At 42.2% G+C, this 17,113-nt stretch overlaps 1 protein-coding gene across 1 annotated transcript in view; it reads right to left on the bottom strand.

Annotated features, from left to right (window-relative positions):
• Positions 1 to 17,113, bottom strand: part of neurl1aa (neuralized E3 ubiquitin protein ligase 1Aa) — a 69,922-nt gene that overhangs the window by 15,346 nt on the left and 37,463 nt on the right. The window contains exons 2-3 of the mRNA XM_053325490.1: positions 12,946 to 13,196; positions 12,355 to 12,676 (exon numbers count right to left, since the gene is read on the bottom strand). Of these exons, the coding sequence (XP_053181465.1) occupies positions 12,355 to 12,676; positions 12,946 to 13,196 (573 nt within the window). The remainder of the gene's footprint in view (positions 1 to 12,354; positions 12,677 to 12,945; positions 13,197 to 17,113) is intronic.

Below are 17,113 nucleotides of genomic sequence, written 5' to 3' on the forward strand. Positions count from 1 at the left end.
AGCGGCTGACACCACGTAAGCGTTTAACTTAACTGGAGACAACAGAGATCTCCTCGGTGTTTGATCTGCGGCGAGTGACTCTTCCGATTTGAAGCAACCATCACTGAAACGCTGTCAGATGAGCCCTGTGAAGCCAGAGACGCTATCACCGCTCCCTCAAAGTCATGTCAGCTGTCAATTAATGTTAGCTTCCTAACCCCGGAGCACCCCCCGCCTTGTGATTAATGTTTAATGGAACCGAGGCCCTGTAATTGTGCTAATTGATTTTTTTTTCAGAGAGGCATAAAAATGAAGAGGACAGTTCCTTTGGTCCACGGGGCAGCTCCCAGAGACTGCTAATCAACCATTAAACACCTCTCTGCTCCGAAGTGTGTAGCAGTTAACTGCCGAGTCCCTGAGGCTAGCTGAAGACGGCTAGCGTGCCAGCTCGGATTTCATCTACTACTTCCTCAGCTATCAATTCCCCCTGATGGACTCTCAGCCGCCATGAAAAAACCCTGGGAAGAACTTAAGAGGACTGGCTGTAAATGAACAGAGCCTGACAAACATATGGCTGTTAAAAACTATAATTGAACAGCTCATTCTGCCATTTCCAGATTTTCTCAGAGAGTCATTTACTGAAGGGAGACCTTTAATGGAGTAGAGAAACCTTAATGTGGCTCGAGCCTCAAAGTTTGCTCTCTGATGATTAGGTAAGGACTCCGCTTTGGCCGCAGAGTGCGTAGCTCAACCGCAAGCTGATTGTAATGCCGAGCCATTGGCGGCCTGTTCGCTCTGAAATGATTGGGGGGATTTTTGGATGACATCAATACTCTGCTGCCGTTTCTGCGGCCATTTCCACCGCTGCCCATCACTTCATCCTAAATGGGATTACCTTGGGACACACTTTGTTGTAAGGCCTCCGAGACATGCGGGAAGACTGGAAGCTGCCGAGGAGATGATGAAATGTCTCGGGGGGGGGGGGGGATAACAGTGGATGGAGGGAGAACAGAGAGGAGAGGTAAAGCCAAGGAAAGGGAGGGATGGCTGCCTGTGACAATGCTGGATTTATGTTGAAAGGATTCGTCGGAGGCTTTCCAAAAGAGCCTCAAATCATCTCTCTCTCTGTATGTGTCGCTCCGACTTTAACTCAAACACAGGCGAATGTGTGAACACAAACTCATACACATGGTAAATTGATTCCCCCCCTAAAAAATATAGTCTTTTATCAGCTGTTTTCAAAAGCTTCTCCGAAAAAGGTTTATGTTCCTTTTTCATATCCGCTCCCTCTTCCTCTTCCTATCTCGCTTTTCAAAGAGTAGTCATTTCAACACCGTATTGGCTTGTGTGCCGTTGTATTCTTCTCTTTGCTTTTTTTATTCATCAAAGGGTGTTGAGAGCGAGGCAGGAAAGTCGCGCCGCTCTACTGTACGCGCTCCTCGTGCTTGTTGTTGTTAGCTCGGGGGATGGAGAGAGAGAGAGAGAGAGAGAGAGAGAGAGAGAGAGAGAGAGAGAGAGAGAGAGAGAGAGAGAGAGAGAGAGAGAGAGAGAGAGAGAGAAGAGAGAGAGAGAGAGAGAGAGAGAGAGAGAGAGGACCGTCTAGCGTTTTACTGTGCATGTGAAAAAGCTTGTGTTTGTGTGCACTCGTCGTGTGTGTGTGTGTGTGTGTGTGTGTGTGTGTGTGTGTGTGTATATCCGTGTCTGTTTGTGACCTCACCAGCTGCTGCCCTCTAATCGTGGTGCACCTGCGTTTTTTAGCTGATACAATCCCTTTGTCCTATTGGTCTCTTTCAAATCCACCACTCGCAGATGCTCTCTCCCATTGGCCAAGGCCAGAATTTTGCACTTTAAAAGCAGCATTAAACAGTGTGTGTGTGCCTCTGTGTGTGTGTGTGTGTGTTTGTGTTTGTCTCTCTCATTTTGGTGGGGAAGATGCAGCTGCTGACACTGTGAGCCCGGTGGGGTTGAGGAAGGGGGTCGATTCATCACCTGATTCTTCACTTTTGATTGAATTTCTAACCAAAATGTAGCACCTGTTGGGCTGAACCATTAATTAATTCATGTGGCGGAGCGTGAGAGTTATGGGTCAGCTCCTTCATTGCACATTTTAAAAATTGAAACCCATTTAGCTCGCCTTTTTTTTTTCTCTCTCCGGTTCCTCGGGAGTGTTTTTTTTTATTAGAATAATTAAGCACCTGTTGGGCTAATCCGTCGCAAATACACGGACGAGGGTGCTGGGTGATGGGGGCGGGGGTGGGGGGGTGGCAGCGTGTCTATTTTGGCCCACGTAGGCTTTGGCTCACGCTGTAAATGTTTTTGATTAGGGAATAGCCGCAAAGCAGGTTAGCTAATGCTGTGCATGGGGAGGTGGAGAGAGGGAGAGAGGGCTGGCTTAGTGGCTTTGCTAGCCTGAGCAGACGGAACGTGCCAGGGGTTTGAGCCAGTGTTGGAGAGGGCTAGGATGGGGGTGGGGGGTGGGTGCTGGGGGCTTGGGGTTGGAGATTTACTCTCTCTCACGCACACAATCTATCTCACAGGGCTTATCTTTATCCATAGTCTCTGGAGGGTTTCATCTGATGTCAGCAAAGGTGAAGAGAGAAAGAGAGAGAGAAAGAGAAAGAGCTGGAACGAGGGAGGAGAAAATGAAAAGAGAGATCTGGAAGAGATTTGAAGGGGAGAGGAGAGGAAATGAGGATACGAGAGGACATGAGGAGAGTAGATGTAAAGGAAACGCTTCAGCTGGGATCAGCTAAGAGGGAAGAGAGTAGAGATGGATATCCTGGGAGATTTTGCAATGAACAGATAAAGCATAGATTGAGGGAGACAACACAGGGTCTTTGAGGGAGAAAGAAGCAGCCTATAGCTCAGTGACCGACCCGAGGATTAAGAAAGAGTGAGAGACAGAGATATAAAACATTTGAAAGAGAGAGGGAGGGTGCTGGTGGTGGTGGTGAAGAGAGGGCGGGGTGTAAGAGAGGAATGGAGTCAGAAGGGTCTTTGTGCTAGATGTTTGGGATGTCCCTGGCGTTGGCCCAATCCTCAGTCCCTGATCGAGCTGGGAGGCTTTGAACCCGGGGCTTTTGGAAAGAGCAGCAGGCTCCCAGGGCGACACATGGCCATAACAAAGAGCCAGGCAAAACGCCCGGTAAGTCACAAAAGCTCTGTCCCTTAGGTCATCGGCAGAATTCAGCATGTGCTGCCCCTTCTCTGCCAATCAGCATGCCAGGGCCTCAGTGTTAATAACCTCCATCATAAGGTACTTACATTAAAGCCCCCCTGTTTTATTCCTGTGCTCGAGCGTGGAGGAAGGGCTGATATCAAGCTAATTATTTATTACTGGGAGAAGACTGACACATGCACACACACACACACCCTTCATTACCATGTGTATTTATAGAATATGCATGATACACAATATGCACTGGTTCAACGCCTAAAGATGCACTAACAATATACAATATATATATGTTAACAGTAGAACATGAAACTGCAATAAAAAGACATGACTTCACAGTTCCGCAGAGTGTTTTAATATCTTTAAACTGTCAGCAACTTCAATGTTTTGTTTCACTTTCATCACTTCCATTAAGCTTTTTTGTAGCAGGAAGCTGTTTTCAGCTCTGATAAACCCACTGTGAGCTACCTGTCCATCAACACACAGCAGGACAGACAAATCTGGAAACTGGCTGGTGAACATGGAGCGTTTAGTAACTAAAAAAACAAAACAGTGCTAAAAGAAAAGCATTATTGGATTTTTCAGGTGGACACAAAAATAACTCCAAATAAACAGTGCTCCCTTGTGTGATGGATGTGTAAATGGACTGTTTGACAACATTAATTAAACGTTCAAACATAATTCCAGTTTATTACAGCTTTGGTTTTATTTTCATTTCTATGAGTTATAATGAGATCACTAGGGCTGGGAATCGGTACTTGATATCTTTTTTTTTTAATTTTGGGCATTGTTTTGCCTTTATTTGGAAGTACTTGGCGTAGAGGCCAACAGGAAACAGATTAAGAGAGTTCCCTTGCCGGAATTGAACTAGGGACGCTGCCGTTATATGACATGCATGGTGACCACTTGACTACCAAGGCACTCCTCAATACTTTTAAAGTGTCGCCCAATATAAACTGATACCAAGTAGTATCAAAATCTCCCGTAAATATATATAGATACCTGCAATCAATCCTTTTTACACCCAGAGCTAGAAAATATGACTTTTTGTACGGACTTGCTTGACATGCGATTGGCCCACTGCCACAGCAGCTACAACCTGTCCATGGTGGTGAAGTTGTGGTGAATTTGAGTTAGTGTGTATAGCAGTTCAGCAGCCAAGATGCCACCTAAACGCTCTAAAGTGTGTCTACGCTACATGCCTGTGTAGTACTCAATTGGTATCAGTGTCACTTTAAGGGCTCTTGGATTGGTACTGGTATCGTCATTTTTGAAACAATACCCAGCCCTAGAAATCATGCTCACCAAAGTAATTGCTGAGTTCTGAGAACTATATTGCTACCACTACAACAAATGTATGCATAACAGAAATGTCTAGAACTGTCAGTGGATCAATGCTGAATTAGGAAGTGAGTCTGTAAACTAAAAGGTTCACAATGGACAGTTTGAGTTTGAATACCCTTGACCCTCATTGTACCTGGGGTTATAAAACCTGTCTAATCCTCTGACTGTTCCTGTTTTTTGCACAGTTTAAATTACTGTTAATGTTATTGCCATGTTCCCAGATCCCAGATGACTACAATTTTATTATTGATGGCTAAAAATAAGAAAAAAAGAAGAGGTAAGGATATTGAATTTTCCTTTTAACAGGATTGTAATCATAGCACATGACAAACATTGCTGCCTAATTTTAGAATTGTATTAGTAATTGGGCACCCTGACAGTCACCCACTTGCTTGAACTGTGTCATAAACCCTGTGACTCCTGTTGTCATTCTGTCTCAGTCTAAAAGTGTATAAGCAGAGAACAGTAAATATGGTGTTAAATCCTCTGGCCATGCTTCAGAGGGCGAGCAGTTTCAGAGGATTGTCACTGAAGTAAGAGTAAATAACTTCTTTAGAGAGCTGGAAACGCTACATCAATCCTGACATGTTACTTCTAACTTAAAGGTTTATCTGCTGAATCTCTCACATCCGATGAAATTATCTTTTAATCTGTCTCTTTGAAGAGAAAATGAGCAGAATATCCAGCCAGGGTAGAGTAATTTAAACCTGACTTTAAGTGCCAAATCATACAATTTCAGTTTATTCTTCCTAGCCTTTTGAGCTTTCTGACCAACGACCGTCATAAATTATACGTAGCACACATACGCCAAGAAACACAACATTGTTAAATTTGCTTTCCTTGATGTTTAAAGGTCTTTACGACACTAAATCCACTAAATTTCCTAAACGAGTTAAAAAAAAAAGTCAGATTTACACCGTCTTTTCAGCTTTGTGTATTTCTTTTTTCTTGGAGGGTCTGTTTGAAGCGTCAGGATTTGTGAAGTGCTGTTATTAACTGGGAGGCTCGGCCCGGCCAAGTCAAACACCAGTGCCAGTCAAGTGCTCGCAATAATCAAATCATCGTTTCGCTGAAAGTAATCGGTTTCTCCCAGAAGTAGGGGTAACCTTGGTCTGTCTCTCTCTCTGAGCTGGATAACACAACAAACGTTTCTAATAGACTTCTGTCAGTCCAGATGACTTCATGTTACTGGAGTCTCTCAGAGTGGAGCCAGAGCATAGTACATACAGAGCCAAAGCACAGTCAGTAACTGAAAGTGCAAAAACAGAAGTATTGCAGAAGTATTTCCATTTCTTTTGGGGGTTATTTAAGTTTTTAAATCTTTGTATCATTCCCCAAGAAAAAAAATCAGATGTACTTTTTAATTATACAATCCTGTAACATTTTAAAAAGTGTTTGTTTCTCTGAACACTTTTGGATTTTTATAATTAGGGTTCAGTCTAAAAAAGGTCTTATCTTGTCCCTTGCTAAGTTCTACCCGTTGTCATTAGATATTCAGTACGTTTTTCATGTTAATTAGTCTCCATGTGGCTGTAGGCAAAAGAAAACATTCTCAACTGGCGTGGGGAGGGGAAAAAGCAAACTAAATTATACCGCTGATGAAGGTTGTGTTAATCCACTCGTCTTTCTTGTCTCTCGTCATTCACACGCTCCGCTTTTATCTTACTTTAACGCCAGCAGGCCAAGGCTAACGCCGCATTTACATGTGAGCCGACACCAGACCAACTGGTTTAATCCAAATGTCATATGTCATTAATACGTTAATACGATAATGCTCTACAGCCGGTTCTGATTGAGTTGCAAGTCACGCATAATAATCAAGTCTGAGTGAGGCTTTATAAAGGGAATGTTGTAATATTGCTTGCTACAAGAAGCCAGTGTACAGTGTATAATAGTGTCTGAAATTCCCCTACTTTGCTTGTTCTTATTGGTGAGTTGTTAAACTGTAGGAGAGCAGGGTTCAACATATTTAGCTCTAAATGCTGCCAGACAAGGCCTGCATTTTTGTTTTGACAGAAAATTACCCTTTATAACCATTTCCTACACCCGTAAAATCAGTGAAGTAAAACGTTGGAGCACATGTACTTGTAAGAAGCCAGCCCTCCACCTGCCTTTAACCAAACCAGCTGGAAAGCAACATGAGAACACAAAAGCGGTACCGTTTTCTAGAGATGGCATCCTTCATTTTGCCAACATTGACGTGCTGTGAATGGTTCAAATGGGATGACCCCGCGTCGCGGACTTGACGCGCTGTCAGAGATAAGCTAGCTTTTCTATCATGTCTTGTGACAGACGTAAACAAAGAGTCAGGCCTGCTGCGCTTTCATCCATCAAACCTTCACAGATTGTTTTACTCTGACTTGAAGCGCTGTGGTTCCAGGATTAGTTTTCCTTTCACCTAGCCCACATCTGTATCCTTACACAAAAGCATATTTTTGCAATCACTTGTGATTGAAAGTAAACAATGCGTGGTTATATAAAAGAGGGGAGGATATTGTGGTATCATATATACAAAGGACACACTACACAAAGAGGAGTGTGCTTTGAGTATCAGCTCAAGCTTGTGAGAAACCTGGATTATATTTTCTGCTTGATTTGATTGAACGGCTGATTTTCTTTCCTTACTACAGCTGCTCTGCCAATCATTTGGAGTGACAGACAATATTGTTGCTTCCCGAGGGCACAATGGGACCCCCATTCTCTGGTCAAGAGCTACCGTGTAATTCAATCCTTCACCTGAGGACGATCTCTCATAGCGCCATCGATGTCAAAAGTTCCTTTATGTTTTCACCAGAGTGTAAATGCTGTTTTTCTGATGGCCTTTAGAGATAGCCTTTCGCTTTCAGGACACTATGTTTTGTATGAACTCCTGAACTGCTTTGCTTTTTTGGGATGACGGCGAGATTGGCCAACTCCTTCCCGGAGTCAGTCTGGTTGAGAGGTGTTAGCAGCCTCAAGGCTTTGCAATCAAACTTTATTCTCTTGTCCTTCAGCGTAGTCCCACAGTGGGCCCCTCTTGATTAAAGCTCCACTGTGACTGACTCATACAATCTGAGTCCTGCTGGCTTTACAACAGCTGGAATTACTCAGTTACTCAGCCTCTTTCCCGATGTCAAGCAAAGTCCTGCTGTGTGCATGTCTGTGTATGTGTGTACATAAGAGAGTGACAGCCAATGCTCGGAAAGGGGACAATGAGTATATACTTTCTGGCTTGTTGGATTTCAAGCCTATGGGGACAGCTTGCCCTAGTCTGCCCCGAAGATTACCCTGCCAAACCTCTACAATATTGTTTTTGCCCAGTTCAAGGCCAGGTGCTGTCAATCAACCGCCACCTCAGGCAGTTAAGGAGAGACCTCAACGTATCTGACACCTTTTCTCTGTGGCAGAAGCATAAAAATATGGATATGTTCCTGGTTATATTTTTCTTAGAAGGCAAGCTTTATCACAGCAAAGCAGAAAGCAGCAGAAAGCATTCCTATAATGAAATTTCAGTGTGTCTAACCCTCATCTACAGGATTTGTACAGGAACAAGCAACTGTTTGTGGTATAAGATTTATAGCTAGAGTTACTGTTGGTTTCCCATAATTTTTTTACATCTCGGCTTAATTAGCCTGATGGAAGATGGGAGGGGAAAATCTTGAATTGCTGTCATCATGCTTGCGGAGGTGTGAAACCACTAAATCAGCCCTGCCCCCCTTGTTCCTGTCATGTATGATGTATCCCTGTGGTGATTCCTGTGGGGGGGGAGGGGATTATCACATGATACAGCTCCTATTTCGATCTTTCTACATCAAAGGAGTTGAAAATGTTGCCCGAGGTCATCCTTCGTTCTTTACTTCTGCGTTGACCTCAGAACAGCCGGGGGGTGGTGAACAGATGATACATCTCAAGACACAAAGGCACATGCACCATGCTCTTAAGATGGCACTCCGAATATGTGCAAGGAAGAATTTTTCAAAATTCAAGCGGCTGCGATAAATATTTCTAAATCAAAAATAGACCACATGACTAAAGCGAGGGTTAAAGATTCTTCATGCTCAGATGTTATTACCTGATTTTAAATTCTCAGTAACAGTCTTCAGTAACAAATGTTTTTATAATAACAATTGGTTTTTGTGTTCTGACATATTACCATATTTTAGTAACTAAAATATGCAATAAAGGGGAAAAACCTGAAGGTGAAATTTAGTTTGAAGTCACACTACAGATGCATTACATAAAGAATATGTGTACTTCAGTGAGTAGATTCAAACTACAGAATTACCTGGAAAAAATGATTTCAGATGTTGCTCCACTGTTAATTCAAGAGGATGCATAGAGACCAAATAATTGGACCATATGAACCTACTGAGTGATGTTTATTGTTATTTGATGTTGAGAGTGAAAATAAATATTGAATGAATGTGTAATATGAACAGTGTTGCTTATGATGATGAAGAACAGATAATTATCTATTATTACAAGCAGTTCACCCTAACTCCAAGAAGCATTTTGGTGTATTTTTTTGGTTTTCCCGCTCGCATACAGTAAACGACTTGCTGGTTGACATAGTGGAGCATTTAGAGGCTAAAGAGCCAGATATTGCTCTTAGGTGGTGGAGACGACCAAAACTGGAGCTAAAAGGAGAGTTATTATTTTTAACATTCATCTGGTGGACACAAATATGACTCCAATTTAATGCTGAATTGAATAGCCTGTTGGATGTCTAAATTGGCAACTGACAAGCTTGACATATCAACTTAAACAGTGATTAAATGTGGTGTGGTCTCAGCTTGTTTCTGCTGCCCCCAAGTGGCCATTAAATATCAATTAATGTAGCTTTGAGGTGTTCAAATGTGTTCCAATATATTTATAATGAGGACTAGAACAACCAAATCATTCTCCGAGTTACTGCAGTCAAATCATCCATTAATCCCTTCCTTCCATCCCCAATACATTTCAAAGAATACACTTTTATGTTTGGGTAGTGGAAATTTTTTCTTATTATTTTTGCCTTTGGAAAAAGGAATAAAAAGGATTTCTGTGGGTTGTAAGAGTAGGAGGTGGAAAAACGGTGAACTCCAGCAACAAAACTTGCCTTCCACTTGTCTAACCATTAGTTGTGATAAACCAGAGCACACGGCTAGGTGTTCATGAAAAACCCTTCTCCAAATACACACTGACAGAGAGTACAGTAGATACACAGGACCCCTTAAATAAAATGGGCGACATAAAATGAGAAACATGAGAAGCATAATGCAGCAGCTGGAAGCAGAAGAACACAAAGGGATATGAAGACAGGTAGAATGGCTGATTTGAATTGGCAGAGGAAGCTGCTTTTGAAGGTGCGTGCATTTTTGTGTGTGTTTGTGTGTATCCCAGCTGAAAGGAGACACGAGAGACAATGCCAGAGGCCCCCCTGTTAATTTACATTACGATAGAGCTACATACACAAGCTGTACAAACTGTCTTTGAGCTGGAAACTTAATCCACCACAGAATTTTAATTCAATCTTTATGTAGTGCGGATTATAGTATTTCCAAGGAGGTACAATGAATAATCTCATTCGCTGTTGAATAATGCTGAAATGTAGAGAATACAACTCTTATTGATCCCAGAAGGCAATTTTGGTCATTGCAGCAGCAAGGAACAAAGGCACAGGTTAGAGAGTAGTGGAGCTTTTCAGTGAGAATGTAACAAAAGACATAAATTAAAGTGAAAAAGGCAGAATCATTACTCCTTTTATTGCTACATCTGTTGTCGCCAAATTGAGAATGAAAAAAAAAACCCACTACAGCAGCTCCTCAAATGCCTGATAAATAAGGAGTGAAAGCAAGGGAAAGGCCTCAGATGTGAAAGCCCAAGGGCTTATCCGTGGATGGGGAAAGGTTCATGGAGCGTTGCGCGCAGAAATGTGATGCACAGAGCTGACACAATTGGCCATTCAGCATCACAAAGGGCCACGTCAAGTCTAGATTATGTATTTCTATCTCAAACTTCGGTAGCGTTCCACTCCTCTGAACAAGCCTCTGTTTGTGGGGGTTGGATGTCAGTCTGTCGGCCCCCTGAAGAACAGGAGCCTCTGCACTGTAGGCAACCCTACATATGGTCTGATGGTAAGAAGACAGTAGAAACTACTTAAGCAGGGCTAAGAGAAACCCGGTTTTTGATTGAAATGGTGCTCGGAGCGCTGTTGCATAGAAGCCAGACATCTCTTAGAAAGATGCATTACAGAGACTTCAATCAGACCAAACCTTGGGGTGGTAGAATAGAGTGGGCCTCTGCTGTTTGATAGTTGAACCTTTTTCTGCATTTCCCTTTGTCTGATAAGTCCATTGTTTTCTTCCCTCTCTGTAAACAGTAATCTATTAAGATGTATGTTGAATATGGCAACTAACACCAAGAAACCATACAGAAACATAGAATATGGGACATCTCATACTAAAGATACTAAACATCCTACCCGACCCGCCTTGAGATACCAGTGTCAATCAACACAACACACAATTACAATCAAATGTGCTATCTATGGGACATGTGACCCCTGGTCTATTTTTAACAACAGACGGGATGACAGCAGTGAATCTCCAGGGAAAAGAAATATGTGCATACATTCTCTCACATCAAAGCCTTCGCCATACTATCCTGTGCTATTCCTCTGTGGTATGTATGCTAAGCTACCTAGCATACCTTGATAATGCTCAACAGAGTGTTTTTTCCCCCCTCGGCTCTGTATTCATGTAAACAGGGGGAGAAATATTGTTGAGATAAAGATAGCCTTTGTTCATTGTGATTCCATTGCTTCGTGGAAAGCTTTGCTGTATACAGGGGCAGAGGGGTTCCTGTTTACAGTAAACACAAAGACACAAACATCTGACTTGTCATCTACAGAAATGTGGAAAGTGAAAACACCAAAATCTAAGGTCATCTGAAAATAAACCGTCTCATGACAAAATCCCCAGTTGAAAATATTAAAAGCAGAAGTAACAATAGGGGATAACACCACAATTGCAAATGTTTTTATAGAAGATCTTTAATTTAACTGAAAATTAGGCTTTTTAATAGATTTGGGAAAAGTTAGTTGGTTCTTGGCATAGTGCTTTGACAGAGGTTTGACAGAGCTTTGCTCCACAAATACACCTTCACATGGCTGGATTAGCACACCAGTGGGTCTGTTACAAATAGTGAGCTTGTGGCCCCGACTGAGCCCCTTATACTTCCTAAACTTAGTTGTTAAATACAAATTTGTTTAAGAAAATACATGTAGGCATAATATAAAATGTTATGCCTCAAGATTTACTTCAACTGTCGTTTTGAAGGAATAGTTCGACATTCTGGAAAATGTGATTATTCACGGTCCTGCTGAGAGTTAGAGAGGATTGATATCACTCTTGTGTCTTTATGTTAAACATTAAGTTACAACCAGAAAACCAGTTGGCTTAGTTTAGCATAAATAATGGAAACAGCTGGACACAGCCAGCCTGGCTCTGTCCAAAATCTGTCTGCTGTCAGCGCTAAAGCTCTTTGATTAACACCTTATATGTTTTTTGTTTGATCTGTACAATAATTACAGTGTAAGAATAAGTTGTGGTTTTATGGAGGGTTATTGGCCCTGACTATTTCTTGGCCCGGCGCAATGACTTACTTGCCAGGGAATAGTCAGGCACATAACCCTGCAATATTCAATTATATATTATTGCCTTAAAAGCCTTTTCATTTTCATCATTTTAATAATAAGTACATTAAATGACCATAAACTTATTGCCACACAGGGGACGTGGGGCATTTAGAACCTCTTGAGGGTTTGGGTCCCTGAGGCAGTTGCCTGCTTTGCCCGGTTAGGGCACCTAACCTTAACACTTCCGTAACCATCTTACCTAGCAGCTGCACTCCACGGGTCAGACCATAAACATCAATGAGGGCCCAGAGGGGTTCAGCTGTGCGGACTCCACTGAAGAACAGCATGGGACTGGACTCGTTGATGCGGTAGAAGACGCGGCCTTTCTTGTCGACCCAAAAGGCGATAACGTTGCCTTCGTTAGCGAACTCCTCAGGCAGGGCCTTAGCCCAGAAGCCGCTCTGGGAGACCAGGTCGGGACAGGCGTACTTGGGCAGGTTGTCTGGGTTTATCCTGCAGGGGTCTTTGGAGGTGAAGCCCAGACGCAGAGCCCCGCTCCAGCAGCACTGCTTTTTAGTAATCTGGGGGAGAAAGGAACCAAATGTGATTCATTCAGGAAATGATACAGTTACTGCTAAATGACAAGAGTTTATGTAAAGCTTCAATCTGTGATCTCTGTAAATAACCACTATAATCTCTACTTTCACGCCATAATTGATTATATATGGTTTTCATTCCAAAGCAGAATGTGTAGTTGAGTCTACATTCTGGGATTCCACAGTAGTTTTTACAGTTTTAAAGCTCCTAGACTTTTGGAGGCTCAAGTGCTCCCACTCTAACAAAAAAATACCTTGAGGCGGACTTGCTCATACAGGGCGATGGGCCTGTTGCTGAAGGTGATGGCGTTGCAGAAACTGGCCTGCCTCTTGACTGTCTTCTGAGCGAGGTCCATGACAATTTGGGAACCCTTTGCGTTAGGATGGAAGAGGAGTGGGCTGATGGGAAGGGCCCCGCCGACGCTGCCATACTGGATAGGCAGGCACCTCTTGGGTTTGTGGTGACATCGGTGTGACGTGGATGGGAACGGGCCACCAAGGGAGTCTGAGGCAAAGAGAGACAACAAAAAAATGAGGGATGAGCTTCACCGTGAAACCTGCTCCTAATTATGAACAGGAGGTTTGGTTCAGTCGCCGTAATTAGTGTCTGATGTGTTTGTTTTGAACTTGATGAAAAGCTTTGCATCACAGAAAATCACATCAGATATTACAGCATAATCTAAGATTTCTGAGTCCCTCTATTTGGCTCTTTGTTGATTATTTGTGAGCACTGGAGTAAAAAGCTAATCAGAGATAATCACATCGGGCCCTGCAGGGTGAATAGCAAATCTCTATGCCGGTCAAGTTTGCAACACATGTCCAAAGCAGAAATTATGCTCTTCGATTACTCACAAACCTTCACTGTTCCCAGACAGATAGACTTTTTGAAAGCTAGTAAATGTGCAAAGATGATCCATGTCTGCTGTGAGCCAATCTGTTGAGCATCTGTCACCACAAGTCCAGCAGAAGTTGGCAGTTATTATTATGCAGTTGCACCGTACTACATACCATGTACATACTAATAATGTGAGCCATTATTTTGCTCATTCAAAGCTGGGATTAATACATAATACAAGAAGCAGTCATGCACAATTCATTTCTTTGTGATTTTCAGCTAAATAATTCCATAAGTTCATAATAAATATTACATGTCAAACTCTGAGGTCACATGATTCATCAAAACCCAGTGAGCTCTATAGCTGTTTGCCAAGAGTCAAGAACTCGACTGACTTGATAATTAGATGCATGGAGAGTAAATGTGTTTGAACGAGGCATGGAGAGAGTGTCTGAGAGGGGGTGGGGGGGCAAGGGGGGTACGACCACAGCACTTGAGCCGCCACTAGAAACCGTACTGGAGCAACTTCACAGATTCTGCAGAGTTGGCAAGTGCCAAGATTAAAATTGCTAATTAGTATTCTGAAGCAGAACCCTTGGTTTCGACAAGGAATTCTCCAAAATTCTGCCATCTGATATTCCTTCAGTGTGTTATACTACCCTTAGGATGCCAAATGATTTCCAGAAGTCGCAGTACTTGTGTTTTGTTTGTCCACCTCCTCCCAGTTCGTCTTCTCTTACTTTTACATGAGTTAGACGCTAATGCTTAAAGACTTTTTGTATCCAGCAGGGGTTTTACTTGTACGTCCAGGGAGCAATAATGCTAGAGATCCAGTCCCATTCCTGACTCATAGCACTACCTGTCTCGCGAGCACAGCTGTGTTGCATTACAAACTATTCAAGCTCCTGTCAGTGGAGAAATTGGTATGTCTGCCTTACATTACTGGCTCGAGAGGAAGCCCCATCTCTCCAAATCTGAAACACATCGAGGTAAAAACTGATGCTTTGGTTAGTGCTGTGTTTTTTTCTAATCAAGCTCCACGTAGATATCCTGGAAACATCTCAACACCATCTATCTACACTAATGAGAATCCTAAAGAAAGATGAAAAGTATGATTTGCTGATCTTTTTAACAACATTACAGTGTTTTAGTGTGTAGTTGTGTGTTGTGGGAATGCTGAAATGTAATCCCACTTTATGGTCTGTATCTGCTCTCAAAATAGGTGATAGTAATTGAAAATGTCAAGATAAACTTTTAGTTAATTTTGGGTTCATGGTGCTTTGGACTCTATCTAGACACGATGTCATAATCACAATCACAGAGGACTGTCTGATTTTAATGGATCGTACACTTATTCATAAAACAAGCCGATTAAAGTGAACATGGTAGCGGCAGCAGATGTCCTGTGGAGCCCTGATAAGACCGCGCCGCTAGTTTGGAGAAAAACAGCAGGCTTTGTTTTCTCTCTATTTTTTTTGTCTCCCTCTTTTCCCTTTCCGTCTGTGTTTATCTAATAATGACCCTTCCCGTTTTTCATCCCGCAAGCGTGTCTACTGTTCGATATAGCCTCAACCTAAGAGCATCATTGTAGCCTTTTGTCTCGGACGGAGCCACAGGAGAGCAGTTGTTGAATGTGGACGCACATGGTCCAAGGCAGATTGAGCAGAATGCATTACCGGGCTGTAAAGAGGTGCAGCTGCTGTAGAGAAGCAGGCTGAGTGTGAATTCATGTTCCTTAGCAACCCCTTGTATCTAAAGGTCTTGATCAGTGCAGTCTTTCACTCTGCATCTATCAACTAGGATACAACAGATGCCTTTTGTTTGCCAGGGCACAACAAAATGATATTTATAGCATCAGATTCTAGACTTTTGCTACTCCTCTTATGTGTCCTTTTTTAGAAGTCCATTCAACAAACAGAGATCAATTTACGTAGTAAAAAAATATGTAAATTGCAACAGCATTATTCTGATAGACGGTTTAATCTGTCATTTAACCAAATATATAGTACAACAATACATTCTTAGTGACTCAACAACTTTGCACGTATTTGTTTCCACTCAACTGAAGGATATAATGATTCAAACACTGTAACAATTGAATTGTCCCCTGAGCAGCCACACTGCATTAGTAAGGTATCCAAGTGTCTTTGTGACACTTTGACCCCTTTTGCAATCCAAGCTAACATGTGTGGAAGAGGAAGTGTGTGTTTCCTTTGTGTGCTCCCTTTACACATAACCTTAAGTCATACCAGAGCCAATTTTAAGCATTTAATCTTGGCTTTCGTTGCTCATCTCCGTCCAAAATAAAACAATGCTGAAACTATCTTCATGTCTGTTTGAACCAATTCAATTTATACTGAGCCAGTGAGATCAAACTGACCAACATAGTGCAGATTGTGTTATTTTGCTACTTAATGAGCACTCTAAAAGTGAATGGGCGCAGAGTATACTCAGACTGTTTTAGAAGTAGCATTAGTGGCATTTTGGCAAACACTATTTTCTTACAGAGTGAGATGAGTAGAACAATGGTACTCATAGCTATAAGGCAAATATGAAGCTAACTTAATCTTTTCATCTATTTTTTTTGATAAGAAAGTCATTATTTACCAAAATGACAAACTATTCCTTTAAGTGTGCCCTTACTGAAGCGTTAGCATTTCCAGTTATGAATTCTTGGCATCACCTCTCACTTTTCCTTTTATCTTATCTTTCAACTTTGATGTCATACACTACATTAAAGACAATTCAGAGTGAGAGAAAAGTTGTTTTTATTGAAGTTTCGTTTTTATGATTATTTTCTACTCTGAAATTATTGGAGGGAGAAATTTATATAGGGGCATAGCAGGTGAACACAACATTGTGACTGCTGTGTGATAACTTTCTACGATTGAAAGCAACATAAACTGATAAGGCTTCAAAACTGGACTTCCTAGTTAGTATTTTATCTTGTCGCAGGTATCCTGTAGCAACGTGCCGACACCATCACATGGTGTTTTGCCTGAGGGCTACTGTCTGTCTGAGCATGGCCTTGGAATATGTGACCACAGAAAACCCCAGTAAAGCTCCCTATTTACTCTGTCGAAATTTGAACAAATAGTCTTTTCATGTGTCAGGAAGCTGTTCTCTCACATAGCTGCTCTACTATTTAAGATTCAGCGAGTGCTCTGGAATCCCATGTTGTAGCTTTAAGTTATTAGATAGAAAAAAGCAGCCTCAAGGCTAATGGTCTCAGTCCTCCAATTACCTCAGTAACACAAATCCTGTAGTGTACGCTCATGTATACAGACCCCAACACGAGACCCCTTAATGTAAACGGCTTGAAAATGGCTCCTGTTAACATCAATCTGACAACTGCCTCTTATAAACCCCTGTTTGGTCCCATAGCTTTATGTAAGTGTGTTATCGCTGGAGTCGTTTTGTCAAAGGTCAAAGATGTCTTATTATGAACAAATAGGGTGAGGAGCTTGTATTTACCCCCCCGAAGTGCAGAGGTCTTTATCCCACTAATAATAACACACACATGGACAGCTCCAATCCCTCATTGCGATACACAGGCTCGTGTGCGGCTAATACCTGTCATAGCCTGG

The sequence above is a fragment of the Scomber japonicus genome, chromosome 2 (genome assembly GCF_027409825.1).
Source record: "Scomber japonicus isolate fScoJap1 chromosome 2, fScoJap1.pri, whole genome shotgun sequence".
In the NCBI taxonomy this organism is placed as follows: Eukaryota; Metazoa; Chordata; class Actinopteri; order Scombriformes; family Scombridae; genus Scomber; species Scomber japonicus.